The following is a 27,603-nucleotide window of genomic DNA, read 5'->3' as shown; positions in this document are numbered from 1 at the left end:
ACACATGCAGCCAAGAAGCTTTGAAAGATGGAGTGCCCTGGCCAAGGGTTCCAGGTCTCAGCAAGGCCACGAGGTGGTGACTGCCTCCCAGAACTCTGTTGGGCCACCCTCCGTCCTGGAGATCCCCAAAACCTCCATAGCAACATCTCTGCTCATTCACACACGCAGTCAGCCCTCCCTCCCCAGTCCACCGCTGGCAGAGGGCCAGCCACCCTGCCTCCCATAGTCGCCATCCCTGGGAAGGAGCCCTGACTCCGTCCTTACACCCCTCTACACTCACTGCCTGTGGGGAGAGCCGCTCGCTGTCACAGGCATCCAGGGGGCTGGGTCGAGGGGCCCCCTGCATGGTGGGGGACCATGTTGTCGTGCATGGAATGAAACTGGCCACACATAACAGATACGGTGGCGCTTTGGTCGCATCTGGGGGAGTCTGTCCTATAGGGTGAGGTTTGAACCCTCCTGAGTGACCAGACACCCAGCCTCTGCTTCGAGTGCTCAGTTATGATTATTGTCCTGATTTAGTTAACCGTTCCTCAGGGGCTCCAGGGGGACGAGTGTGTATCCTCCCCTTGCTCTGTGCAGCCTCTAACCTCTAGAGTCTAGGGGTCTGGGGAGAAGTTGGGAAGTCTGGCCAGCGGGGCCGGTGCCTGGTGACCTCGGGAGGTGGGATATCATCATCTTCAGAACTGTAGTTGTTACTGGGACACCAGCTCCGGGAGACCACAGGTGCAGCCAGCACAGCAGGACCTCAGACAAGGCACCCGGCCTCAGTTTCCTCATCTGGGAAGGGGGCTACCTGTGGCTAGAAGCAGCCCGGACTCCTGAGCAAGCCTAGACCAAGAGGCCGGTATATGGACACCCCCGCGTGGGCACCCCCACGCGGACGCCCTGGCCACCGCCGGGCGGACACCCTCACGAGGACACCCCGGCCGCGCGGACACCTACCACGGGGACGCCCCGACCCCATCCTACCTGCTGCGCCCTGCGCCGCGCACCGCACCCCGCCCGCCACGGCCTGAGTCCGCCACCGGAAGCGCCCTCTTAATCCCCGCAGCGCCACCGCCATCGCCGCCATCGTCGTGGGGCTTCTGGGGCGGCTGGGGCTGCCCGCCGCGCTGCCTGCGCCGGACCGGGGCGGGTCCAGTCCCGGGCGCGCCGCCGCGGGAGAGGTGAGAGCGCTGGCCAGACCGGGGCCGAATGGGGCCGGATTCGGGGCGGGGGCCTTCAGACCTAGGGTGGAACACTGTGATAGGGTGTGGGGAATTCCGACCGCTGTGAAGGGATCTGACTTTGGGTGGGGGTCTCCGGACTTGGGGTGGGGGATCTGGATGGGGACTGGGGAATTCGGAGCGCTGTAAAGGGATCTGACTTTCGGTGAGGGTCTCTGGCCCTGGGGTGAGGGATCTGACTTGGGGTGGAGAGCCCTGATCGGGAGTGAAGAATTCAGACCTCAGTGAAGGGATCCGACCTATGGTGGGGATCTCCAAACCTGGGTTGAGGAGCTCCGGATGGGGGTGGGGAATTCGGACCTTGGGTAGGGATCTTTGGACTTGGGTGGGATCCCCAGGCTCCTTGTGGAAGGCTGAGGTTGAAGATCTGTGCTGTGATGAAGGGCTCCAGATAGCGGTGGGAGATCCCACTTCAAGCCTGGGTTGGGGGTCCAGACTAGGAGGATAAGCCTGTCCCTGGAGTAGGGCTTGACCTGGTGAGGGTGTGGCAGAGTCACAGGGGAGGGTCCCACTTGATCCTTGGGCTGGGATCAGACTCAGAGCTGGAGAGTTGCAGAAGGCCTCGGGGAGGGTCTGTGGAGCCCCAGACTCAGAGGGCCTTGGTGACTTCTCCAACAGGCTCCCTGTTTGGAGGCCTTGGGGTACCCCAGGGCTTTTCCCTGCAAGAGAGTGGCTGCTCCACCAGGCAGGGGCCCAGGACTCCCCAGGGTCGGGGGGATGTGTGGTGTGCAGGACCACGTGGGAATGTTAGAGAAAGGGGAAGTCACTCCGGGCCTGCCCTGCTAACAGACCTGCTTTTTGGATTTTTCCAGCCAGGGATTTTTGTGTCCTGTTGCTTTCTATTGTTTAAAGTGACCCTCCAAGCCTGAGGGACCATAGGAGCTGCCCTGCAGAGCCCAGTGAGACACTAGTTAATGCAGAAAAAAACAGATTTTACTTGGTAACTACTGACAACATGAGAAAAAGCTGGCTCCATGCTGATTTGTCTAGACGTGCCTGGAGTTTAAAGGGAGAGTGAGGGAGTGGGAAGGGGTGGGGACTCAGTAGAGTTAGGGAAATAGAAAATCGCCAAAACTGGGAAGGGAGAGTTGGCCCCTGTGAAACCAACTGATCTGGGTTTGCCACTGGGGCTTACCGAAGTCAGGCCCCCAACCTCCCACAGAGACTGGGAGACAGGGGCCCCATCCTCAGGTGTTGGCTGGAACACACAGGAAATTCTTGTGGCAGCCTTGAACTTCTCAGGCAGGCACGTTAGAGGGGGCTAGGATCGTTCTGGGAATGTGGCCTTGAGCTGTTAGGAGCTATGATAGTGTTCGTTCCAGCCTGGATAGGCCAGGGTGAGGCCCAGTGGAGAAGGGCACTCCAAGGAGCCTGGCTGGAGTGTGGGGAGGGAGGGTCTTTGTCAGCACTCCTCCTGTGCAAGAAGAGCAGAGACATGCTTCTTTCCTCTCGACAGTACCCGTCCATTTTCTGTTCTGTGTTGTGTTCATAAAGTACCAGCGGAACCATCTTGGTAGCAAAGGATTTTTGCTGGATGATGCAAGCAGTCAGGCATTTAATGAGGAAACAAAAATAACAGGCCGGGCACGGTGGCTCATGTCTGTAATCCCAGCACTTTTGGAGGCTGAGGAGGATCACTTGAGGCCAGGAGTTTGAAACAAGCCTGGGCAACATAAAGACCCCATCTCTACAAAAAATTTAAAAATTAGCCTGGCGTGGTGGCATAGGCCTGTAGTTCCAGCTACTTGGGAGGCTGAGGTGAAAAGATTGTTTGAGCCTGGGAGGTGGAGGCTGCCATGAGCCATGATCTTGCCTCTATACTCCAGCCTGAGCAACAGAGAGAGGCCCTATCTTAAAAAAAAAAAAAAAAAAAAAGAAAGAAAGAAAAACAAAGATGAATGGAGCTGTTGATAAACCCAGTTTTTGAGCCTATAGGGCAGCAGTTGAGGTTTCTGGCCGTTGGGCCCTAACAAGGCCAGCAGGGGCACTCGGATTTCCTGGTGTGTGGTGTGAAGTTTGTGATGATAATATAGGCATCGGTATCGCAGTTGTGGTTACTTTCTGGAGAGAGCATGGGGCATGCAGGAGCTGGTGGGGGGTCTTCCGGACGGCCTGTGTAGCAGCGGCTCCAGGCACAAAGGCTGCCCCTGGAGAATCTGTTGTGGTGCTGAGTTCTTTCAAGTTTCTATCAAGTTTTCCGGCTTCAGTCTGCAGGGCTTTTTTTTTTTTTTTTTTTTCAGATCCTGGGGGCAAAGGGCAGCTACGAGACCACCCGAGTCCCAGTAGGGATTTGAGTTCTTGGTGACACCAAGTCAGGGAGGAGACAAATTGGAAATGTCAGTCTGGAGAGAGTGGTAGGTAGCCAGATACTGAAGGAAAGTAGATGGGAGGATTTGGTAACGGCTGATGTGTAGGAAGGCAGTGACAGTCCAAGTGACAGGCAGATCATAAAACCTCAAGGATAGGCCGGGCCCAGTGGCTCATGCCTGTAATCCCAAGCACTTTGGAAGGCCGAGGTGGGCAAATCACCTGAGTCCAGGAGTTCGAGACCAGCTTGGCCAACATGGCAAAACCCTGTCTCTACTAAAAATACAAAACATTAGCCGGGCATGGTGGTGTACTCAGGAGGCTGAGGCAGGATAATCGCTTGAACCTGGAGGTGGGGGGCTGCAGTAAGCCAAGAGCACACCACTGCACTCTAGCCTGGGCAACAAGAGCAAAACTCCATCTCAAAAAAAATTAGGCTGGGAGTGGTGGCTCATGCCTGTAATCCCAGCACTTTGGGAGGCCAAGGTGGGTGGATCACGAGGTCAGGAGATCGAGACCACCCTGGCTAACACAGTGAAACCCCATCTCTACTAAAAATACAAAAAATTAGCCAGACGGGGTGGTGGGCGCCTGTAGTCCCAGCTACTCGGGAGGCTGAGGCAGGAGAATAGTGTGAACCCGGGAGGTGGAGCTTGCAATGAGTCGAGATCGTGCCACTGCACTCCAGCCTGGGCAGCACAGTGAGACTCCATCTCAAAAAAAAGAAACAGAGAAATGCTGTCAGAAGCCTACCCCAGAGTACCTGTCATGGGCCTTTTCATTGGTCCCTTTTTGTTGAAGATGAAGCACTTTGCCCTGTATTTCAGAGACCTTTAGTACTTTCACTAATTTTGTTACTGCTATTTAGAAGGCATAGCCAGGTGTACAGGGTGGAACATGAAAGCGGACCAGGAGCGTGACCGCTTAAGCACAGCATCACAGGGAGACGGTTAGGCCTCCGGATAACTGCGGGCGGGCCTGACACTCTGCTTTCGGGAAAGCATCAGAGTAAAACTCTAATGACAAAAGACTTAAAATGGTGTAGTTAAATATCTAATGAGAGATCATTACAAAATCGAACGATTTACAAGGAATGTTGGTTGTTTATGACACATAGCATTTTAAATAATAACCAGAATGATGATTGCTGTTATATGAGGACATGTCATCGGCAGAAGGGTATTCACCAGTTTGTGGGAACTTTATACAATATCTGGAATCCTCATATTAACATTTACCAATATACATATAACTCAAGGAAGTTTAAATAGCATTTAAAAAAAATTTTTTTTAGTTTTTTTTTTTCTGAGACAGAGTCTCGCTCTGTTGCTCAGGCTGGAGTGCAGTGGCATGATCTCGACTCACTGCAACCTCCACCTCCTGGGCTCAAACGATTCTCCTGCCTCAGCCCCCCAAGTAGCTGGGATTACAGGTGTGCACCATCACATCCAGCTAATTTTTGTATTTTTAGTAGAGATGGGGTTTTGCCACATTGGCCAGGCTGGCCTTGAACTCCTGACCTCACGTGATCTGCCCACCTTGGCCTCCCAAAGTGTTGGGATTACAGGCGTGAGTCACCGCGTCCGGCCCTAAATAGCATTTTTTATTTGACAGCACCTTGCATGAAATTCTGTAGGGTCCAGCCCTACAGGATCTGTGGGTTTTTCTCCCCGTGTGCAGAGACGAGAGATCGTAGAAATAAAGACTCAAGACAAAGAGACAAGAAAAGACAGCTGGGCCCGGGGACCACTACCACCAAGACGCGGAGACCAGTAGTGGCCCCGAATGCCAGGCTGGGCTGTTATTTATTGGATACAAGACAAGGGGGCAGGGTAAGGAGTGTGAGCTATCTCCAGTGATAGGTAAGGTCACATGGGTCACGTGTCCACTGGACAGGGGGCACTTCCCTGTTTGGCAGCCGAGGCAGAGAGAGAGAGAGGAGACAGCTTACGCCATTATTTCTGTATTTCAGAGACCTTTAGTACTTTCACTAATTTTGTTACTGCTATTTAGAAGGCATAGCCAGGTGTACAGGGTGGAACACGAAAGCGGACCAGGAGCGTGACCGCTTAAGCACAGCATCACAGGGAGACGGTTAGGCCTCCAGATAACTGCGGGCGGGCCTGACACTCCACAAGAAGTGGTGGAGCAGAGACTTCTCTAACTCTCCCCAGGGAAAGGGAGACTCCCTTTCCCGGTCTGCTAAGTAACGGGTGCTTTTTCTAAGCACTGACGCTACCGCTAGACCAAGGTCCGCTAAGTAACGGGCGTCTTCCCAGGCGCTGATATTACCACTAGGCCAAGGAGCCCTCTAGTGGCCCTGTCCGGGCATAACAGAAGGCTCACACTGTCTTCTGGTCACTTCTCACCGTGTCCCTTCAGCTCTTATCACTGTATGGCCTGGTTTCTCCTAGGTTATAATTGTAGAGCGAAGATTATTATAATATTGGAATAAAGAGTAATTGCTACAAACTAGTGGTTAATAATGTTCATATATAATCATATCTATGATCTATAGTACAACTATTCTTACTTTATATATTTTCTTTATTATACTGGAACAGCTCGTGCCCTCGGTCTCTTGCCTCAGCACCTGGGTGACTTGCTGCCCACAAAATTCACCATTGAAATAAACCTAATTAGTTTAACATCTCTCTTACAAGGTCACAGGACAGATCCTTTGAGGTCTTCCAGGGGCCCTCCAGGAAATCTCAAGTCAGTTTGAGATCAAGACAATGTCACAGGCCACATGCAGTGGCTGACGCCTATAATCCCAACACTTTGGGCGTCCGAGGAGGGAGGATTGCTTGAGCCCAGGAGTTTGAGACCAGCCTGAGAAACATGCTGAGGCCCTGTCTCTACAAAAAAAAAAAAAAAAATTTGAAAAATTAGCTGGGCCTGGTGGTACATGTCTGTAGTCCCATGTACTCTGAAGACTGAGGCGGAAGGATCACTTGAGCCCAGGAGTTCAAGGTTGCAGTGAGCTGTAATTGCACCACTGCACTCCAGCCTCGGTAACAGAGTAAGACTCTGTCACTAAAAAAAATTTAGGCCGGGTGCAGCAGCTCACGCCTATAATTCCAGCATTTTGGGAGGCCAAGGTGGGCAGATCACCTGAGATCAGGAGTTCAAGACCAGGCTGGCCAACATGGCAAAACCCCATCTGTACTAAAAATACAAAAATTAGCTGGGCGTGGTGGCATGTGCTTGTGGTCCCAGCTACTTGGGAGGCTGAGACAGGAGAATTGCTTAAACCTGGGAGGCAGAGGTTACAGTGAGCCCAGATCACAACATTGCACTCCAGCCTGGGTAACAGAGCGAGACTCTGTCTCAAAAAAAAAAAATTTTTTTTAAAGAAACTTTATACATAAATCCATTCAATGATTATGAGGTCAATTCTAGCCAGCTTTGACCTCATAACATAAAATTTCTTTTCTGAAGACTTTCTTGAGGCCAGGAGTTCAAGACCAGCCTGGGAAACATAGGGATAACTTTCTGTATCCACTCACGGTTGCTTTTGTTTTGAGACAGAATCTCAGTCTGTCACCCAGGATGGAGTGCAGTGGTGAGATCTCAGCTTACTGCAGCCTCGACCTCCTGGGCTCAAGCGATCCTCCTGCCTCACCCTCCCAAGGAGCTGGGACTACAGGCATGCACCACCACGCCAGGCTAATAATTTTTGCGTTTTTTTATAGAAACAGGTTTTCACCATGTTTCCCAGGCTTGTCTCGAATTCCTGGGCCATTCAGGCTTTGTCCCATATTTTTCCTCTTTTTGTAATTTTACTTCAGGACAAAATTACATCCCTTTCTTTAACAAAAACACTCTACATTCTTTGCATACTTTTCATATAAAAACACATCCTATCTTCCTCCCATACTTTGTATATGAAATTGTTTCCCTCATTCTTATTGTTTCTAGGAGTTTTGTTTTTATATATTGATTATAATTTTTAACCATTAGTAACCGGTATTTTTTTTTTTTAAGAGACAGCGTCTTGCTCTGTTGCCCAGGCTGGCGTGCAGTGGCACAGTCAGGACTCACTGCACCCTTGAACTCCCGGGCTCAAGTAATTCTCCAACCTCAGCCTCCCAAAGCACTGAGATTACAGGCATGAGTCACCACGCCCGGCCATAACTTGTATTTTACAAATAAAACTAGGAAGAAGACAACTGGAAATTGTCTGTCATTTACCAGTTTATTGGCAAATTTTATGAATATACCATCTTATAATCTCTAGAGGTATATCCTTTTTATAGTACAATGTTTTTAAGTGCCAAGAACATGTTTATTAACAGACCAGAATACCTTTAGCCAGTCTGTACCATATAAAAATAAGAAGCCAAAAAGTACAAAAACTTATGTTTAATAATGAATGGTTCAGCACTTTCTTCTCTTCAGGTATTATTTAGATATTCGATGAATGTCTATTATTTAACTTCACTTAGTATGACTCTGAGGTTGAAAGTTCTTGAAAACATCTTGGAAGCTTTTTAGGCCAATATATTATCGAATGCAATTAACAAAACACAACTCACTAGTTTATATAAGAGCTAGTTCCCACTTTTTTTTTTTTTACTCTATTTTATATATTTTTTCTTTTCTTTTTTTTTTTTTTTTTTTTGTTTTTTGATTTTTGTTTTTTTTGTGTTTTTTTTGTAGAGACAAGGTCTTGCTGTGTTGCCCAGGCTGGTCTTGAACTCCTAGCCTCAAGTGATCCACTTACCTTGGCCTCCCAAAGTGCTGGGATTACAGGTGTGAGCCACCACCCAGCCCTATTTTATATTTTTATCCCAAATATGTTTCTGGCAAATTGGACAAGTTAAGCGTCACTTGCTCAGTGTGAGGGGAAGGCTTTCTACCTGTATTTGTGGATAAGACGTTTACGACTTGTTTTGCCCTGATGGATGACTACATGTTTACAGTGAGCTCAGCTGGTTGCTTTTGTGGGTCCCTGAGGCACTGCAAGCCCCTGATGGGGCAGGAAGCCTAAAGTTCCAGGGACCGTGGGGAGTTGAGGGGCTGGAGGGGGAAGAGAGAGGCCTGCAGCGGGGGCCCAGGGGTGGAGGAGGCCAGACTTGAAGGGGGTGTCTCCTTCAAGAGAAAGTAGGGAGGTGTGGAGGTGATAGGAAGGGAGAGGCCTGAGAGGAGCTAGTTTGGGGAGATCTCAAGTATCCCAAAGAAGCCACTGATGTTCCAAATTATCCTTGGTAAAGTCACATCAACAAGGAAGGAAGCAGACAGAGGCGCGCTTGTTCCTCGCAGTTTTGTTTTGACATGCTGATTAAAGTAGAGCAGAGGGCGTGATCAGCAGGGCGCCAGTAAGAAGCTCCCACAGGAGGAGCGGGAACACACAACAGAGCGGGCAAGACAGCTCCACCAGGAGTCAGGAGTGAATCCCCTCTGGGAACGAGGCGCCAGGAAGAAGAACTTCCAGCCCAGGAGGTAGGTACGGTTCAGAAGAAGCCTGGGGCAGGCGCGGTGGCTCATACCTGTAATCCCAGCACTTTGGGAGGCCGAGGCAGGTGGATCACGAGGTCAGGAGATCGAGACCATCCTGGCTAACACGGTGAAACCCCGTCTCTACTAAAAATACAAAAAATTAGCCGGGCGTGGCGGCTGGCACCTATAGTCCCAGCTACTTGGGAGGCTGAGGCAGGAGAATGGCATGAACCCGGGAGGCGGAGCTTGCAGTGAGCCGAGATTGCGCCACTGCACTCCAGCTTGGGCGACAGAGCAAGACTCCGTCTCAAAAAAAAAAGCCTGGGACTCTTAGCGCCTCAGAGCCTTACTCAGAATCATAAAATCATAAGAAGCAATGTCTGTCCTCACTGCTGCATCCGATGTTCTTCCGGACCACTGGATCGCAAATCAAACCATGTGACTCCCGCATGAGCAGGCAGAGTGGAGATAACACGGATCGCTGTGCACACTGTGGGCTCCGGTTGTTGCATCCGAGGCTTGGTCGGATGGTGGTTCCCATGCAGATCCAAGTCCTGGCCCCTGATCACAGAGAAACACAGCTGGACATTAAAGTGATAAGGACAGAAATTATAATATTTGGTGGCCAGTGACAGGAGGGGAGAGAGCCGAGCTCCGCTCCGATTTGTGCAAAGAAGTGGGCAGTGGGGAGGAAGAACAGTGGGGACTCAGTGGAGTGAGGAAAGTGGAAAATTACCAAAGGCAGGAAGGGAGGGTTAGCCTTGGGAAACTGATCTGGGTTTGCCACGGGGGCTTACTGAAGTCAGGCCCCCAAACCCACAGAGACTGGGAGACAGAGACAGGCCCCATCTTCAGGTGTTGGCCAGAACACACAGGAAATTCTCTTGGTAGCCGTGACTTTCTCATGCAGGGTCTTTGTGCAGTGGTGCGATCTCGGCTCACGGCAAGCTCCGTCCCGCGGGTTCATGGCATTCTCCTGTAATCCTAGCACTTTGGGAGGCCGAGGCAGGCAGATCATGAGGTCAGGAGATTGAGACCATCCTGGCTAACAAAGTGAAACCCCGTCTCTACTAAAAATAAAAAAAAATTAGCCGGGCATGGTGGCGGGAGCCTGTGGTCCCAGCTACCGGGAGGCTGAGGCAGGAGAATGCCATGAACCTGGGGGACGGAGCTTGCCGTGAGCCAAGATCGCACCACTGCACTCCAGCCTGGGCGACAGAGTGAGACACCATCTCAAAAAAAAAAAAAAAAAAAGGCCAGGCGCAGTGGCTCACGCCTGTAATCCCAGCACTTTGGGAGGCCAAGGTGGGCGGATCACAAGGTCGGGAGTTCAAGACCAGCCTGACCAACATGGTGAAACCTTGTCTCTACTAAAAATACAAAAATTAGCTGGGCGTGGTGGTGTGAGCCTATAATCCCAGCTACTAAGGAGGCTGAGGCAGGAGAACTGCTTGAACCCAGGAGGCAGAGGTTGCAGTGAGCTGAGATTGCGCCACTGCACTCCAGTCTGGGTGAGAGAGTGAGAGCCCATCTCAAAAAATAAATAAATAAATAAATAAATAATAAATAAATACAATGAAGAAGCAGCAGCAGCTTTGTTAGTGTTTGTTCAAAGCCTGATAGGCCAAGGTGAGGCTCACCCAAGAAACGTGCTCAGAGGAGCCTGGCGGGAGTGTGATGGGGGAGTCTGTCCAGGCTGCTGCCATGGTGAGCCTCAGGACTCATAGCCTGGGCGCTGGGGGTGGGGCTGCCACCCAGCCTTGAGGAGAGCAATGAGGAGGTCAGATTCCACTCATATCCAGTGTGGTCTAGATGCAGGCCTGGCCCAGAGCCTGGTCCAGATGCTGGGGCTTTGTTTTTTTGTTGTTGTTTTTTTGAGTCTCGCTCTGTCGCCCAGGCTGGAGGGCAGTGGTACTATCTCCACTCACTGCAACAACCTCCGCCTCCACGGTTCAAGCAATTCTCCTGCCTCAGCCTCCTCAGTAGCTGGGACTACAGGCGCCCGCCACCACGCCCGGCTCATTTTTTGCATTTTTAGTAGAAACAGGGTTTCACCATGTTGGCCAGGATGGTCTCGAACTCCAGACCTTGTGATCTGCCCGCCTCAGCCTCTCAAAGTGCTGGAATTACAGGCGTGAGCCACCCCGCCCAGCCGGGTTTGTTTACAGTACCCAGCAGCTGCCAAAATCATCCCCATTCCCAGGCAGGGCTGGCTCCCAGGCTCAGTCCAGCGGGGCAGATGGCCAGCCTGCACGTCACCCCACTAGGCATGTCCAGGCCCTTTCTGCCCCTCCCTAAAGGCACCCCTGTCCTTTCTTTCCCCTCCACACTGAGCCAAGCCAGCCTACACTCTTGCCCCAGGCCTGCCCTCTGCCGGGAGCCGGGAGGCTGAGCTCCTGCCGCATGAGCAGGTTGACCTGCAGGGGGCCTTCAAGCAGGTGCCAAGGCAGAATCTGATGTAACCAGGAGAACGCCCTTGAAGGATAAAGCGAATGTGCGACCACCATGCAGGTCTGGCCCGTGGAAGGGAGGGGAGGGGGCCCCGGCGGGGCCACATTAAAGGAGTGGAGGGGCCCCACAGGCAGGGATGGCCCAGCTGGCCCCCTGGGGCTGTGGATCTGCAGGTGCAGTGCAGCCTCTTGCCTCTCTCAGCCCAGCCCTTGCATCTGCCTCTTGGTGTGTCTATGAAGACAAAGTCACCGTGGTCCCTGCAGCACCTGGCTTGAAGCAGGTGTGCAGTCTGTGTGAAAGCCTTCCCTTTAGCTCTTAGGTATTGAGTCAAAAAAAAAAGCCTTCCCCTGAGCCTGGGGGCCTGGCCCCACTGAGGATACCAGGCAGGGGAGACTACAGGGGACTGCCCTCTGCCTGGCCCTCTGAACTTCCATTCTGACCCCTTCCCTTCCACACCAGCCCCTTTCCCCATGTAGGATGCAGTCTTTGTTGCAACTGCTCACCTCTGCCATGGTCGGATGAGAGCAGCCACGGACAATGTGTATGCAATTGTATGTTTTTTGTTTTGTTTTGTTTTGAGACTGATTCCCACTCTTGTTGCCCAGACTGGAGTGTAATGGCGCCATCTCAGCTCACATCTCGGCTCACCTCCACCTCCTCAGTTCAAGCAATTCTCCTGCCTCAGCCTCCCAAGTAGCTGGGATTACAGGCATGCACCACCGTGCCTGGCTAATTTTGTATTTTTAGTAGAGACTGGGGTTTCACCATGTTGGTTAGGCTGTTCTTGAACTCCTGACCTCAGGTGATCCACCTGCCTCAGCCTCCCAAAGTGCTGTGATTACAGATGTGAGCCACCACGCCTGGTTGATTGTGCATTCTGATAAAGCTTCATTTACAGAAATAGCAGGTAGGCCCCTCACAGGGTGCCCAGGGCAGGCGCACTGTCTCACCTCTTCTCAGGTGTCACTGTCTCACCTCTTCTCAGGTGTCATGGGGGCGAGAGGCTAGTCCTCTGCCTCCTCCTTCCTCTCTGCAGGTTGGAGAAATGACAGCTTCTTGTACTGGGGGTTATGAGACAGTAGCAGGAGGGGGACACTCCCAGAGTGCTGCCAGAGAGAGGCAAGGCCCCATCTGGATTTGATGGCATTTTTATTGTGGTGTTGTTTTAGAGACAGTGTCTCTGTTGCCCAGGATGGAGTGCCGTGGTGCAATCATGGCTCACACCAGCCTCCAACTCCTGGGCCCAAGCAATCCTCCTACTTCAGCCTCCTGAGTAGCTGCAGCTACAGGCATACCACCATGCCTGACTCGATGGGTATTTTGTGGCCATTAAACTTCTGGTCATTTCTTTAGATTCCCAGAGGCTGTATGGAGGTGAGTGGCCAGCCCCTGGGTCCAGAGATGAGCGCGGGGCCAGGCTGCAGCCTGTGGGGTCACCCAGACTGGCTTCCAGGTGTCCTCTCAGCCTGTCCACAGGCCCTGCCCAAGCGTGTGGCCTACCTGATGCTGCCTGGCCTGTCTCTAAGCACCTGTACTGGCTCTCCCTGGATTACTGGATTGCAGTCGAATCCCTTGCCAGAATCCTGGTCCCCCTTTATCACACCAGATCAGCCCCGAAGGGCAGGGCTGCTTGCAGCAGTTCCAGCCTTTGCTGGGGGTTTCCAGCCCTTTTGAGCAAGCCCCAGGCAGGGCCCTCTGCAGCCTCCATGGGGGACCTGTGTGCAGAGCAGAGCTGCCCCTGTGTGTAAACGCTTAGAACTGGCCTCCTTCCTGCCATCTGTGTCCTGTTTGTCATCACGCCTGTGGCTCTATGCTTGTCTCCCCGACTGGGCCGACAGCCCTGTGAGGGCAGGATGAGGCACGTCCAAGCCACAGTGGCTCTCAGTGTGCAGGGAGCTGTTGGCATTGGTCCTGTGTTCTGGAATAGTGAGGACAATGTGCCCCAAATGGCCAGTGGCCTTTCCGAGGGTCGCTGCAGCCGCGTGTTGGCCCTCTGTGGAGAACGGAGGATGCACAGCCATTTCAGGGCACAACCAGAGGTCTCCTGAGCTTGCTGCGTAGCCCAGTCTTTCTCTCCGTGGCCCCTGGTAGCTGTCTTTCTCCCAGGAAGAGGAGAAAGACACCTTCCTGAGCAGGAAGATGTGGGTGAATAGAGACCAAAGTGTCAATCACTCTTCAGACAGAGGTGACAGCAGAATGAGCAAAATTGATGGACCCCAGATCTTTGCAAAGGGAACAAAGTCAGTTTCTAGTTATCTTTCTTTCTTTTTTTTCTTTTCTTTTTTTTTTTTTTTTTTTTTGAGATGGAGTCTTGCTCTGCTGCCCAGGCTGGAGTGCAGTGGTGCGATCTCAGCTCACTGCAACCGCCTCCCGGGTTCCAGCGATTCTCCTGCCTCAGCCTCCCAAGTAACTGGGACTACAGGCACACGCCACCACGCCCAGCTAATTTTTGTATTTTTAGTAGAGCCAGGGTTTCACCATGTTGGCCAGGATGGTCTTGAGCTTTTTTTTTTTTCTTTTTTGAGGTGGAGTCTCGCTCTGTCACCCAGGCTGGAGTGCAGTGGCGTGATCTTGACTCCCTGCAACCTCTGCCTCCAAGGTTCAAGCTATTCTCCTGCCTCAGCCTCCTGAGTAGCTGGGACTAACAGGTGCTTGCCACCACGCCTGGCTAATTTTTGTATTTTTAGTAGAGACGGGGTTTCACCATATTGGCCAGGCTGATCTCGAAATCCTGACCTTGTGATCTGCCCGCCTTGGCCTCCCAAAGTGCTGGCAAAGTAAGCCACGACACCAGGCCCATTTTCTAGTTATCTTTTATGGATTTTTTAAAATGAGCCTAGAAACCAGGTCATAGAATTAGTTTTTTAATTTCTTATAGAGACAGGGTCTTACTATGTTGCCCAGGGTGGTCTTGAACCCCTGGGCTCAAGTGATCCTCCTGCCTCAGCCTCCCAAAGTGTTGGGATTACAGGTGTGGCCACTGCTGCAGCCATAGTTCATATTTTTAAAGGATTTTTAAGAGTCTCATTTCACTGATGTTACTTGCAGTATATTTATGGAAAACATTCCTGTCTTTTTTTTTTTTTTTTTTTTTTGAGACGGAGTCTCACTCTGTTGCCCAGGCTGGAGTGCAGTGGCACGATCTCGGCTCACTGCAAGCTCCGCCTCCCGGGTTCACGCCATTCTCCTGCCTCAGCCTCCTAAGTAGCTGGGACTACAGGCGCCTGCCACCACACCAGGCCAATTTTTTGTATTTTTAGTAGAGACGGGGTTTCACTGTGTTAGCCAGGATGGTCTCGATCTCCTGACCTCGTGATCTGCCCGCCTCAGCCTCCCAAAGTGCTGGGATTACAGGCATGAGCCACCGCGCCCGGCCAGCATTCCTGTCTTTTAAAGAAAGATGAGACCAGATGCATTGGTGTGCACCTGTGGTCCCAGCTACTCAGGAGGATGCCTTGAGCCTGGGAGTTTAAGGCTGCAGCTGCAGTGAGCCTTGATCACGCCACTGCACTCCAGCCTGGGCAATTAAACAGGACCCTGTCTCTAAATAAATAAAATAAAGGAAGATGAATGTCATCTAGGGTGTGTTCAATGTGAGAGAGAATACTGACCAGGTGACAGAGGTGATGGACTCTCTAGCTCTGCAGCAGACTGCTGGGCAGAGAAGCTTGGGCAGGCCTGGCACTGAGGCCCAGAGGCTTCATGCTCTTTAGAGCCGGAGGTGTCAAGCCCAGCTGCCTGTGTCCCGGCCGCACTGTGAGGCACTGAGGATGCCCTCACGCGTGCATGTGCATGTGGCAAGCATGTGCAGGTGCGGTGTGGACACAATCATGCCTGCCCTCTACTGTGCTGGAGGGTGAGACCATCAGCCGTTTCACAGAGGAGGGAACGTGGGCCTCGCAGGGGTCTCATGAGCTTGCAAGCCAATGGCCAGGCAGCCGGTGCAGAAGGTTCATCCATTTTGATGAACTGTGAATTCATCCGTACTTTATTCATTTAAGTAACTGGATCATATGGCTCTACCATGTTTTATTTATCCATTCAGGTGCTAACGGATGGAAGGGTTGTTTCTACCTTTTGGCCATTGTGGATGATGTTGCTATGCATATTGGGGTACGAGTATCTGGTTTAGTCCCTGTTTTCAATTCTTGGTATACACCTAGAAGTAGAATTGCTGGGTCATATGGTAGTTCTATGTTTAACTTTTTTTATTTTTAATTTTTGTGGGTTTTTAAGAATTTTTTAATATTTATGGGTATATAGCATGTTTAATTTTTTTTTGAGACGGGGTCTTGCTCTGTTGCCCAGGCTGGAGTGCAGTGGCAGGATCACAGCCCAGTGCAGCCTCAACCTCCTGGGCTCAGGTGATCCTCCCACCTCAGCCTCCCAAGTATCTGGGACTACAGGTATGGACCACCACACCTGGCTAATTTTTAAGTTTTTTGTAGAGATGGGGTCTTGCCATGTTGCCCAGACTGGTATGGGACTCCTGGGCTCAAGCAATCCTCCCATCCCAACCTCCCAAAGTGCTGGAATTACAGTCGTGAGCCACCAGGTCTAACCACATGTTTAACTTTTTGAAGAACTACCAAACTGTTTTCCACAGCATTCACACCAGCAATGCAAGAGGGTTCCCATTTCATCACATCCTTGCTAACACTTGTTATTTTCCTTTAAAAAAATAAAAAGCCAGATGGGCACGGTGGCTCATGCCTGTAATCCCAGCACTTTGGGAGGCCAAGGGGGTGGAGCGCTTGAGCTCAGGAGACCAGCCTGGGCAAAATATCGAGAACCCACCTCCACTCCATCTCTACAAAAAAAAAAAAAGCTGCGTGGTGCACATCTCCACCCCATCTCTACACACACACACAAAAAAGTGGGGTGGTGCACATCTGTCGTCCCAGCTACTTGGGGGGCTGAGGCAGGAGGATCCCTTGAGCCCAGGAGGTCGAGGCTGCAGTGAGCTGCGATGGCGCCACTGCACTCCAGGCTGGGCGACAGAGTGAGACCCTGTCTCAAAAAACTAAAAACAAAAAAGCACATTTCAAACATACACAAAAGCAGAGAGAATTCCCCTCGGTCCTCCGGCCTGCACCCCGCCGCCCCCTACCACAGGGGCATTCAAAACTGTTTCTTTTTGCCTCTCTGTAACGTAAGGGGGACTCTTGACGCTCCCTAGACTACGCAGCCAAAGTAGGGCGATCCGATCATAGGGGTCCCGAGTCGGACACTGAGCTGGCGTGCCCACTCTCGAGTCCTGGGACCCCAAACTAAAGGAGCTGTTCCTTTTCCCCATGGAGGGGTGACGGGGCAAAATCCCAGCGCTGGGAACATCCGAGCAGGTTTGAGTGGCAAAGGTGGGTTTCTACGTGGCTTTCTTTAAAGGGAGGCCTGATTCTCGGCTTTTCAGGACCCGCTCTCCATTTCCTCACTTGCCTGCTCTTTCGTCCCGCGAAACTGGGCAGTGGCCGGTGACAGCGCAGGGTCAGCCCTCGGATGGCCAGGTGGGCGTGATCCCACCCTCCTCCGTGGCTGGGTGGGAGTGGTCCCAAAGTCAATTGAATGTGGTCCCGCCTCCCTCCCGGCCCAGTGGGCGGGGCCTCCCCTTCTGGGGCCTCCCCTCCCACACCAGCTAGCCGAGAGGACGGTGGGCTGGGAGGCCCCACGGGGCTGAGGCGGAGCGAAGGTGGTTAGCTGTCAGGAGGAGGGGTGGGCAGGGGCCAGGGCTCTGTTGATGGCCTGGGGCAGCCAGTCCCTCTGCTCAGGGCTTAAGTTGTCACACAAGGGAATCCCAGCGCTCTCCTCTGGCGGATGCTGGAGGGCCTTGTGAGGTGGCCGTGGGCACTGTGGCCCCAGGCACTGCATTGGGGCCTGGGCGTGTTGGCCTTTGAGCCTTTGGCCTTGAGCACTTCCCCAGCCCCCATGGCTCTTGGCCATTGGGTCCCAGTTGGCCACAGAGCCGCGGGCAGGTGGGACAGGTGGGCACTGGGTGCCTCCTGGCACCAGCCGGGCCCAGCCTGCAGAGTGGAGTGGGCCAGTCCCTCCTGCCGGGCAAAGGAAGGGGGCTTTGGGCCCCTCCCTGCTGTGGCCTCCTCCCCTCTGCTGCCTCCCACTAGGCCCTGGGTGACACTGCCTGCAGATTTATGAACAGATGGACCTAGAGATTAGAGATTCAAAAGCCAAATTCTTACACAATTCAAGTATTAACGCAGATTTGGATATATATAATTTGGGACTCCAAGGTCTACCAAGTAATTTGCTGTTTCAGCAGAATAGCCCTTTTAATCTGGGGTATTTATTTCTAACACTGTTTTTTAAATACGGAGAGTAAACAAAATGGCCCATTATCTGACCACACAAATACTAGTAGTAGTCATTATAGATAAATAAACCATAGCAGATAATAGTAAACAAAGCAACAGGGTGTGTCACAGGAAATCCCCACCATGAAGAAAGGAGCAAGGTGGAAAGTTCTGGCTGCTTCAGGTCTGCATGGTCCCTCTCCACCATGGTTCCCCCTGTCATCTTCCTGCCAGAATAAGGACACTGTCCTTAGGGAAGCACCATCTCTTGTTTTTTCCCCACAAGCCCTGTAGGTCATGGCACGTCCTGCCCCGCTGGGAAACACAGTGGGCCACAGGCTTCCCTGCAGGCCTGGGACCCTTCCCCAGGGTAGTAGCAGAAGGCGGCACGATTCCCACTCCTGCAGCTGTGGACAGGGGCACCCCCGCTGTCACTGAGCCCTGCACCAGGTTCCATCACCTGCTCGGGGCTCTGGCCTTTGGCCTTTCCCTGTGAGCCGCATGTTGGCCACTGTGACCCATCTGTCTCATCATCTTTTTCTTACTGATTTGTGTATGTTCTTGGTAAACTAGCCCTTGGTCTTACACATTTCCAAGGTACTAAGGACTCTTCAGGGGAAATACAACTTGAGCAGAGTGGTTCCCTCCTCCTGTGGTTCACCAGGTGCAGGGGCACACGCACATAGCCCACAGGGCAGTGCGGACAGGGACCAGGAGACTGCCCCTGGGCTCCCTGGCTGGGGGACACTAGTAGGGATGTCCCTTGGCCTCTCTGAGGCCTTCTGCTGTCTCTTCTGAAACCGGAAAGGCGAAGCACTGCCCTCGCCCTGCTAGGGAAGGCTGAGGCCAGGCTGGCCTTATCTGGGGAAGGGGCTCAGATATCTGGACCTTGGTCATCACCAGGTCAGGGTTTATGTTGATGATTATCCAAAGGCAAAATTGATTTCCACAGAAATAACATCTGCTTTGCTGCCGAGCTCAGAGAAGGAGATCCCAGACCCTTCCCGCAGCCAGAGGGCTGGAGCCTGCTCAGAGGTGCTTTGAAGGTGAGTTGGCCAATGGTAGCCGGGGCAGTGCCAGGGTGGGTACGGATTCCAGCCCGGTGCATGGGCACAGGTCTGCTGAGCACATGTCCACTCTGCCTGTGTAAATAGGCCACGTGGCCTGAAATCCCCTAGAAGCCTGGTGTCCACACGGCCTCCCCCTAGGGCGGAGCCTCTGCTTCCCTGTTCTCTTCTGTTCTGTCCTCTGGTGCCCTGAGGCTGGCCTCCAGGGGTGTCCCCTCTGCGGCCCTGGGCCTGCCTCCTCGCCTGGGTGTGCCTTTCTAAAATGGAGTGTCCAGCGGACAGTGGGATCTCCTATGCCACTGGGAGTCCAGGGCCCCATCCCAGAAAGACCTCTGAGTGACCACAGGGGCCCTAGAGGAAGTTTCCTTGTGTCCTTCCCATTTTAGGGTCTCTGACCTGAACCCCTGGGCTTCTGCCTCAGGCCTCCTGTGCTCTGCTCTCTGCCTGCTGGGTCCCCTCACCAGGCTTCTGTCTGTCTGGTTCCCAGGCTACCTGCCTGGAGGGTCACACCAGGAGGATTTCAAATAGGTTTCAAGTGGGGTCACTTGCCATCACTGTGCCCCATGAGGTACACTGTGGTGGGCGGCAGGGCTGGCCTTTCTCATCTGGGACAGGCCACATGTTGCTGTCCCCAAGGGGAGTGGTGAGTGGGTCTGTCCTGGTGTGCCTGGCCTGGGGACTGCCAGTGTCCTTACTTGGACACTCAATGAAAAGGCCACATGAATCCCTGGGGCGTCCAGAGCATGGGTGACCAGCACAGGCTCACCACGAGGCCAAAGGGCTGCACCATACAGCCTCTCCTTTGGCCACCCGTCACTACCCCCAACTCCGGGCCATGGGGCTTCCCTACCCCTGGGTGTCCTCTAAGCCAGCTGGGAGACAACAGCCTGGGTCCGTGTCTGGTTCTGTATTTTGTGTGGTTTTAGAGGATCCCTGGGCTGCCTGAGGAAGCACCCAGGGCCAGGGAGTGTGACCCTGCAGGCTCCACACAGGACTGCCAGAGGCACACACCTGCTCTGTCCACCCGAGGGCACCGGAGGGCACGAGAAGGCTGGCTCCCTGTCGCTGACACGTCAGGCAACTGAGGCACATGGCTGGCATCTCTGAACCTTGCCCTTCTGTGAACACAAGGGGGCGATGGTGGCACTCCAAGCAAAGGGGCGTGTGGGTGCTGCAGGAGGAGCACAAAGCACTGGCGCCCCTCCCCTCCCGCCCTGCAGATGCTGGAGGCCCCACCTCTGCTGTTGGCAGCTGTGTTGCTGGGCCTGGTGCTGCTGGTGGTGCTGCTGCTGCTCCTGAGGCACTGGGGCTGGGGCCTGTGCCTTATCGGCTGGAACGAGTTCGTCCTGCAGCCCATCTACAACCTGCTCATGGGTGACACCAAGGAGCAGCGCATCCTGCACCACGTGCTGCAGCATGCGGAGCCCGGGAACGCACAGAACGTGCTGGAGGCCATCGACACCTACTGCGAGCAGAAGGAGTGGGCCATGAACGTGGGCGACAAGAAAGGTGGGGTCCCGGCCGGGAGGTGCTGAGCTCTGGGACAGGGACCCAGGACCAGGCATCAAAGCCCTTACAGGAGAAGCTGTTATCACCCTGTTTCCAGGGGGCTGGGAACCCTGGGATATGCCCAGATAGGGCTGGGGGGCTCCTCTGGAGTCCCAGGGTCCCTGATGACCCCTCCAGGCCCTGCTGCCTGCTGCCCCAGGACAACAGGCCCCCACACTCACAGGGTCTGACGGTGGTGCAGTTCCCCTTGAACTCTGCTCTGGCCACCACGGGACCTGCCTGGGGACCAGTCAGACAGGTTCTCCTGGGCCCGCCCCCGCTTGGACTTCAGCCTGGGGCACAGGATGTGTTCCTGGGCTCACGGAGTGACTCAGGGAACTAGTGCCGCCCTGGGGCCCCAAGGCGGGTGGTTTGGGGATTCAGAGAGGGCAGCTCTGTGTTAGGACACACTGGGGCCAGCCAGGAAGGGTGGAAAAGATAGGGACCAGCGTGAGCATAGAGGCTAAGGGACTATGGAAGCTCCAAGCGTGCTCACAGTGGGGACCAGGTCCCGGGGGCTGGGGATACCAGGGAGGTAAAAGACCCCTCCAGCGGGTAGGGAGGGCGGGCAGAGGAGGGCCAGTGGCCAGGCATTTGGGAGGGGCCGTTGCTCTTTGGGAGAGGCGGGGGGCCGTGCCTGGGGATCCAAGTTCCCCTCTCTCTGCCTGTGCTTACCTCTCCCCCGTCCCCCACCCTGCACAGGCAAGATCGTGGACGCCGTGATTCAGGAGCACCAGCCCTCCGTGCTGCTGGAGCTGGGGGCCTACTGTGGCTACTCAGCTGTGCGCATGGCCCGCCTGCTGTCACCAGGGGCGAGGCTGCTCACCATCGAGATCAACCCCGACTACGCCGCCATCACCCAGCGGATGGTGGATTTCGCTGGCGTGCAGGACAAGGTGCGCATGCCCGACCCGTTGTCAGACCTGGAAAAAGGGCCAGGGCTGTGGGCGGGGAAGGCGTTCGCAGCTTGTCCTCCCCACCAGGTGTTCACACCACGTTCACTGAAAACCCACTATCACCAGGCCCCTCAGTGCTTCCCAGCCTGGGGCTGAGGAAAGACCCCCCAGCAGCTCAGTGAGGGTGGTCTCACAGCTCTGGATAAACTGCCAAGGTGGCACTAGGAGGGGCAGGGACAGAGTGGGGCCTTGTCACCCCAGAACCCTAAAGAAAACTGATGAATGCTTGTATGGGTGTGTAGGGATGGCCTCCTGTCTGTGTGGGCGTGGACACCGACAGGCGCTGTTGTATGGGTGTGTAGGGATGGCCTCCTGTCTGTGTGGGCGTGGACACAGACAGGCGCTGTTGTATGGGTGTGTAGAGATGGCCTCCTGTGTGGGCGTGGGCACCGACAGGCGCTGTTGTATGGGTGTGTAGGGATGGCCTCCTGTCTGTGTGGGCGTTGGCACCGACAGGCGCTGTTGTATGGGTGTGTAGGGATGGCCTCCTGTGTGGGCGTGGGCACCGACAGGCGCTGTTGTATGGGTGTGTAGGATTGGCCTCCTGTCTGTGTGGGCGTGGGCACCGACAGGCGCTGTTGTATGGGTGTGTAGGGATGGCCTCCTGTCTGTGAGGACATGGGCACTGACAGGCGCTGTTCCAGGTCACCGTTGTGGTTGGGGCGTCCCAAGACATCATCCCCCAGCTGAAGAAGAAGTATGATGTGGACACGCTGGACATGGTCTTCCTCGACCACTGGAAGGACCGGTACCTGCCGGACACGCTTCTCCTGGAGGTGAGCCCCGACCAGGATGGCGTCTGTGCCAGCTGCTGCCCAGGGCCCATTCAGTCAGCCTGAGCCTCTCCAAAGAGCCAGGTATCCCAGCAGAGCCCTGTGTGGACACAGCTCGCTCTGGAGGTGCCTCAGACACAGAGCTCACTCGAGGCACCACCTGAGGTCTGGGAGTGTGGGGGACTGAGGAGGCCCTGTGGTGGGTGGAGATGGGTGGGGAGCTGGGCCAGAGGCCTGGCTGGGTGGCCTGTTGGGAACTGGGGAGCCAGCTGCCTGTGCAGGTGCAAAATGGGTGGCAGAAGTGGGGTGCACACCCCAGACCAGACACCAGGGCAGAAAGGGCACAGGACCAAGGAGATGGGGTGGGGAAGGGCCACTCCGGGCCCGGCCTGCTCTCCCCCAAGCAAGCCACTGCTCGTGCAAAGAAAACATGTGTCTCCTGCAGATCTTCCTCCCGAGGCCCCATCTTGTGCATTCCCCCAACCCAGCCCCGCTGGCGAGGACCCTGAGTGCCCTGAGGCCAGGCAGCAGGTGGGGCTGTCCTCGCTTCCCTGGGGGGTGTGGGGCACTGGTGGCCCTTCACAGCCTGATGCTTAAGGAGCCTGACATCAATGACACACTGCCCCATCCCTCCCTGGTGGTCAGCGACACTGAGTGGCTCTGTGATCCTCCACTGGGCTTGGGACACCCACCCTCACGGCCTCCCCACCTGGTGCTCGCTCACCTGCAGCTCTCCCAGAAACTGGACACTGCTGTTAGCAGCCAGACTAGGAGCACGAGGGGCACAGCCCCCATGCCTGGCTAGGTAGGGCCACTGGGCCCTGGACACAGATTGGAAGGAACCAGCACTAGCAGAGATGTGAAAGGGCAGAGGATGTTCCAGGAACAATGGGAGGGCACACAGGACTTTGGGCAGGTGAGGATGAGGTTAGACCTGTCTTCTGGAGCTGGGCTCAGGGGCTCATGCCTGTAATCCCTGCACTTTGGGAGGCTACGGCAGGAGGAGCGCTTGAGGCCAGGAGTTCAAGACCAGCCTGGGCAACATGGCAAAAATATATATATATACATATATATGTGTATATATATATATATATATGTATGTGTGTATGTATATATATGTGTGTGTGTATATATATATATATATATATATATATATATATATATATATAATGTAATTGTAGATGGAGTCTTGCTCTGTCACCAGGCTGGAGTGCAGTGGCATGATCACAACTCACTGCAACCTCCGCCTCTTGGATTCACGTGATTAGCCTGCCTCAGCCTCCTGAGTAGCTGGGACTACAGGTGCACGCTGCTACACCCGGCTAATTTTTTGTCTTTTAGTAGAGACGGGGTTTCACCACGTTGGCCAGGATGGTCTCAATATCCTGACTTCGTGATCTGCCCGCCTCAGCCTCCCAAAGTGCTGGGATTACAGGCATGAGCCACCGCGTCCGCCCTTATTCCAGCTTTTAAAACAACAAAAACTTTTCTGGAAAGATCCCTGTCAGCCTTGTGGAGTGTGGAGAGGGCTGTGGGGAGGGCATTTCAGATGCCCTGAACTCACGAGGAGGCACTGAACCCTGGCTGTGGAGACGGAGGACCTGTATTGGCCACGGGGGCAGGCAGTGGGAGGGTGGGAGGGAGACCTACAGGCCAGGACAGGGTAGCTGGAAGGGGGGCTCACCCCTGACAAAGGAGCATGATGCTGGCAATTGGGTATTGATGGCAGAGAGCAGGCGCTCAGCCAGACGGGCTTCACTTGGGCAGGAAAGACACCCACAGCTGGGCCTGCGTTACTGGGGCTGTTTCAGCAGCTGTGGTGTGGGTGCTAATTACAGGGGCCTGCCTTCATAGAAAAGTAGCAAACATTGCAGTTTAGTAACTAGGAAACTAATAGTTTTCTCAGTGCTGCTTGTGCAAAGCTGGTAATTATCTCAAAATAAGCAAAGTCATGAAGTGGGAAGTCATGAATTGGGAATGGGTGTCCTTGTTAAACGCACATCTGCACACTCACGGCTGGGGCCCTGTGCCCCCTTGTAGAGGGTTAGGGGACAGCCTGGCTCTAGCGAAGGCCTAGCCATCCCCTCAGTGGGTTCTGTGGGCATCGGAGGCATGGGGGTTGAGGGGCTCAGGAGCAGGTTGCAATTCAACATCAAGGGCTGCTTTGAGGAGGCCTCTCCACCGGGCTGCCATCGTCACCAAGTCCAGCCCACGCCCAAAGGAACAGGAATGAGTTCCCCCTTAAAAAAGAAAAAAAAAAAAAAAAGAGAAAGGCAGAGTCTTGCTCTGTGCCCAGGCTGGAGTGCAGTGATGACATCATAGCTCACTGTAGCCTCGAACTCCTGAGCTCCAGTGATTCTCCCACCTCAGCCTCCTGAGTAGCTAGGACTAAAGGCATGCACCACTACACCCGGCTAATTTAAAAATTTTTGGAGAAATGGGGTCTCCCTATGTTGCCCAGACTGGTCTCAAACTCCTGGCCTCAAGCGATCCTCTTGCCTCAACCTCCCAAAGTGCCGGGAGTACAGGTGTGTGCTGGGTCTGAGGCTCCAACTTTTTGTTATTGTTGTTGTTTTTCAAGACAGACTCACTCTGTCGCCCAGGCTGGAGTGCAGTGGTGCGATCTTGGCTCCCTGCAACCTCTGTGAGGCTCCAACTCTTGAAGGGAGGAGAGTTTAAGGAGGGTGGGCACAGATGAAAACCACCTCAGCATAGTGTCACCTGCTCCTCTGACACTGTCACTTCTCCATGGCATTAGATTTTCAGTCCTGCTCAGACACTGATGCATGTTTAGCCAGTTCTCCAGGTGGTCTGAGTAGCTGGTAGGAGGCTTGCAGTGTCGGGGGACAGGAAGGACAGGTGCTGCCTTCTTTCCCCTTTTGACCAGTTTTGTAAAGGAGTGGGCCCCTGGCAGCCTCCAAAAGTGACCCATGCTCCTTTCTGCCCTTCCCTCCTTCTTTCCTGTTTAACTCGTGCAGGTGCAGTGGTCTGGTGTCTTTCAGTCCACTGACGTCATCTGTATCCCTGATGACCAGATTGGGCTCCTGAGTCCCCTGGCGCAACCCAAGAAGTCCAGGAGCCCAGACCCCTCGCTCATGCATTCCCTGGCCCAGACTGGAAGGCAGGGCGTGGAAGGCAGCCGCCCTGCTCAGGGCCTAGGCCATTGTCCTCCTGGGTGGCGCTTTGTTCTAGGTCTTTTCAGCTGACATTGCTAGGACATTTTTTTTTTTTTTCTAAATGAAAACACATCATGATTCATGGTGGTACTTCCTGTTCAACTCTGGACCTTGGGGCTGTCCCCTGACCTCACTGACCTTGCAGCCGTGTGGTGTCCATACGGTCACGTGAAAGCCCCCTGCTTTCTCTGCAGGACACAGGCTGGAAACGACCGCCACCCACCACCAGGACAGCTGCAAGCCCTGTGGGACTCTCCAGGCCCATCCCAGAGGGATGTGGGGTCAGATATCCGTGCCTGCAAATTGATTTTATTTTACTTTAGATGTTTGAGATTGCTTGTTAACTTTTGTTTGCTAAGTCAAATCTCCAAGACAAGGTGACTGGGTTGTCCCTTGCCCTGGTAGGTCCTTCCTCCCCATAGGCAAACACTTCCTCTCAAGGTTTCTTTATTGTTTATGTGATGTAAGCAAACCCTTTTTTGACAGCTTTGATAGGCAAGCATCCTATGAGGTTTCTCCCGATAGTGGACCCCATGGGCCATGCCCTTTGGCTGCGTGTCCAGTAACAACTCCTTCCTTCTGCACAGAACTCAGGCAGAGGAACTCTGTGTCCTCCCAGGGCCCAGGCACTGGTGAAGATGGGGGGTCTGCACATGCAGGAGCTTGGGGATGTCCAGAACTGACCCCAAGGGGCAGGCTTGTTGGTGGGAGGTCTGCCCCACCTCAGCCCTGCAGGTTTACCCTGGTCAGGCCAATATTGTCTCCAGGCACCATACCAGCAACCCCTCTCCCTGGGTGCCTCTCCCTCGAAGGCCTGAGTTCCTGGCACTGGGTGTTGTGGGCCCCACTGTTTCCACTCATACAGCTAGCATTTATTGAGCACCTACTGTGTGCCACATGCTGTTCTAAGGGATGGATACTCCTGAGATGGATACAGGAGTTGATGAGAGAAAGGTCCCTGTCCTCACAGGGCCCATGTTCTAAAGGTGGCACCCGTGTCTTGTACAGTCCTTTCCTGCAGGAGTCACGCTGGGGAGAAAGTGGAAACCTGGCCCCAGGGTCTGGGCACAGGCGTGGTGCCGTGGTCTAGTGAGGAGCACCCATCCTGGTTTGGGGCAGGTTCTCTGGGCACCTCTGACCCTCACCTCCCCCACCCCCTGGTCTGTTTGCAGGAATGTGGCCTGCTGCGGAAGGGGACAGTGCTACTGGCTGACAACGTGATCTGCCCAGGTGCGCCAGACTTCCTAGCACACGTGCGTGGGAGCAGCCGCTTTGAGTGCACACACTACCAATCATTCCTGGAATACAGGAAGGTGTTGGACGGCCTGGAGAAGGCCATCTACAAGGGCCCAGGCAGCGAAGCAGGGCCCTGACTGCTCCCCCCGGCCCCCCTCTCGGGCTCTCTCACCCAGCCTGGTACTGAAGGTGCCACAGACGTGCTCCTGCTGACCTTCTGCAGCTCCGAGCTGTGTCCTAAATGCAAAGCACACCTCGGCCGAGGCCTGCGCCCTGACATGCTGACCTCTCTGAACTGCAACACTGGATTGTTCTCCTTTTTTAAGACTCAATCATGACTTCTTTACTAACACTGGCTAGCTATATTATCTTATCTACTAATACCATGTTTTAAAAATATAAAATAGAAATTAAGAATCTAAATATTTAGCTATAACTCGACTTAGTACATCCTTCTCAACTGCCATTCCCCTGCTGCCCTTGACTTGGGCACCAAACATTCAAAGCTCCCCTTGATGGACGCTAACGCTAAGGGCGGGGCCCCTAGCTGGCTGGGTTCTGGGTGGCATGCCTGGCCCACTGGCCTCCCAGCCACAGTGGTGCAGAGGTCAGCCCTCCTGCAGCTAGGCCAGGGGCACCTGTTAGCCCCATGGGGACGACTGCCGGCCTGGGAAACGAAGAGGAGTCAGCCAGCATTCACACCTGTCTGACCAAGCAGGTGCTGGGGACAGGTGGACCCCGCAGCAGCACCAGCCCCTCTGGGCCCCATGTGGCACAGAGTTGAAGCATCTCCTTCCCTACTCCCCACTGGGCCTTGCTTACAGAAGAGGCAATGGCTCAGACCAGCCCCCGCATCCCTGTAGTTGCCTCCCTGGCCCATGAATGAGGATGCAGTGCTGGTTTGTGTCCACCTACACCCAGAGCTGCCCCCAGCTCCTCCAAGGGGTCAGACTGCTAGCCACCTCAGAGGCTCCAAGGGCCCAGTTCCCAGGCCCAGGACAGAGATCAACCCTGTGCTAGCTGAGTTCACCTGCACCCAGACCAGCCCCTAGCCAAGACTCCACTCCTGGGCTCAAGGCCTGGCTAGCCCCCAGCCAGCCCACTCCTATGGATAGA

At 54.1% G+C, this 27,603-nt stretch overlaps 2 protein-coding genes across 9 annotated transcripts in view; one reads left to right on the top strand and one right to left on the bottom strand.

Moving 5' to 3' along the window:
- TXNRD2 (thioredoxin reductase 2) overlaps positions 1-1,111 on the bottom strand; it is a 72,684-nt gene extending 71,573 nt beyond the window's left edge. For all 5 annotated transcript variants that reach the window (XM_030815829.1, XM_030815828.1, XM_003280362.4 and 2 more), the window contains exon 1: positions 973-1,111. In XM_030815829.1, coding sequence (XP_030671689.1) covers positions 973-1,075 — 103 coding nt within the window. In that variant the 5' untranslated portion in view covers positions 1,076-1,111. The remainder of the gene's footprint in view (positions 1-972) is intronic.
- On the top strand, positions 1,040-26,923 carry COMT (catechol-O-methyltransferase). 4 transcript variants are annotated; one of them, XM_030815844.1, is made up of 7 exons: positions 1,129-1,169; positions 16,840-16,933; positions 18,684-18,777; positions 20,019-20,307; positions 21,049-21,242; positions 21,947-22,078; positions 26,424-26,923. In XM_030815844.1, exons 2-7 carry the CDS (start codon positions 16,926-16,928, stop codon positions 26,622-26,624), a joined length of 918 nt encoding a protein of 305 aa, XP_030671704.1. In that variant the 5' UTR covers positions 1,129-1,169; positions 16,840-16,925; the 3' UTR covers positions 26,625-26,923. The 4 variants fall into 4 exon arrangements, with proteins under 4 accessions (XP_030671708.1, XP_030671706.1, XP_030671704.1 ...); XM_030815848.1 differs by lacking the exon at positions 16,840-16,933 and having other exon boundaries at positions 1,040-1,169; positions 19,725-20,307; XM_030815846.1 differs by lacking the exon at positions 16,840-16,933 and having other exon boundaries at positions 1,050-1,169.
- The last annotated feature ends 680 nt before the right edge of the window (positions 26,924-27,603 follow it).

The sequence above is a fragment of the Nomascus leucogenys genome, chromosome 7b (assembly GCF_006542625.1).
Source record: "Nomascus leucogenys isolate Asia chromosome 7b, Asia_NLE_v1, whole genome shotgun sequence".
NCBI classification, from domain to species: Eukaryota; Metazoa; Chordata; class Mammalia; order Primates; family Hylobatidae; genus Nomascus; species Nomascus leucogenys.
Note: the sequence above shows the minus strand (reverse complement) of the source record. Positions and strands in the feature narration are given on the sequence as shown.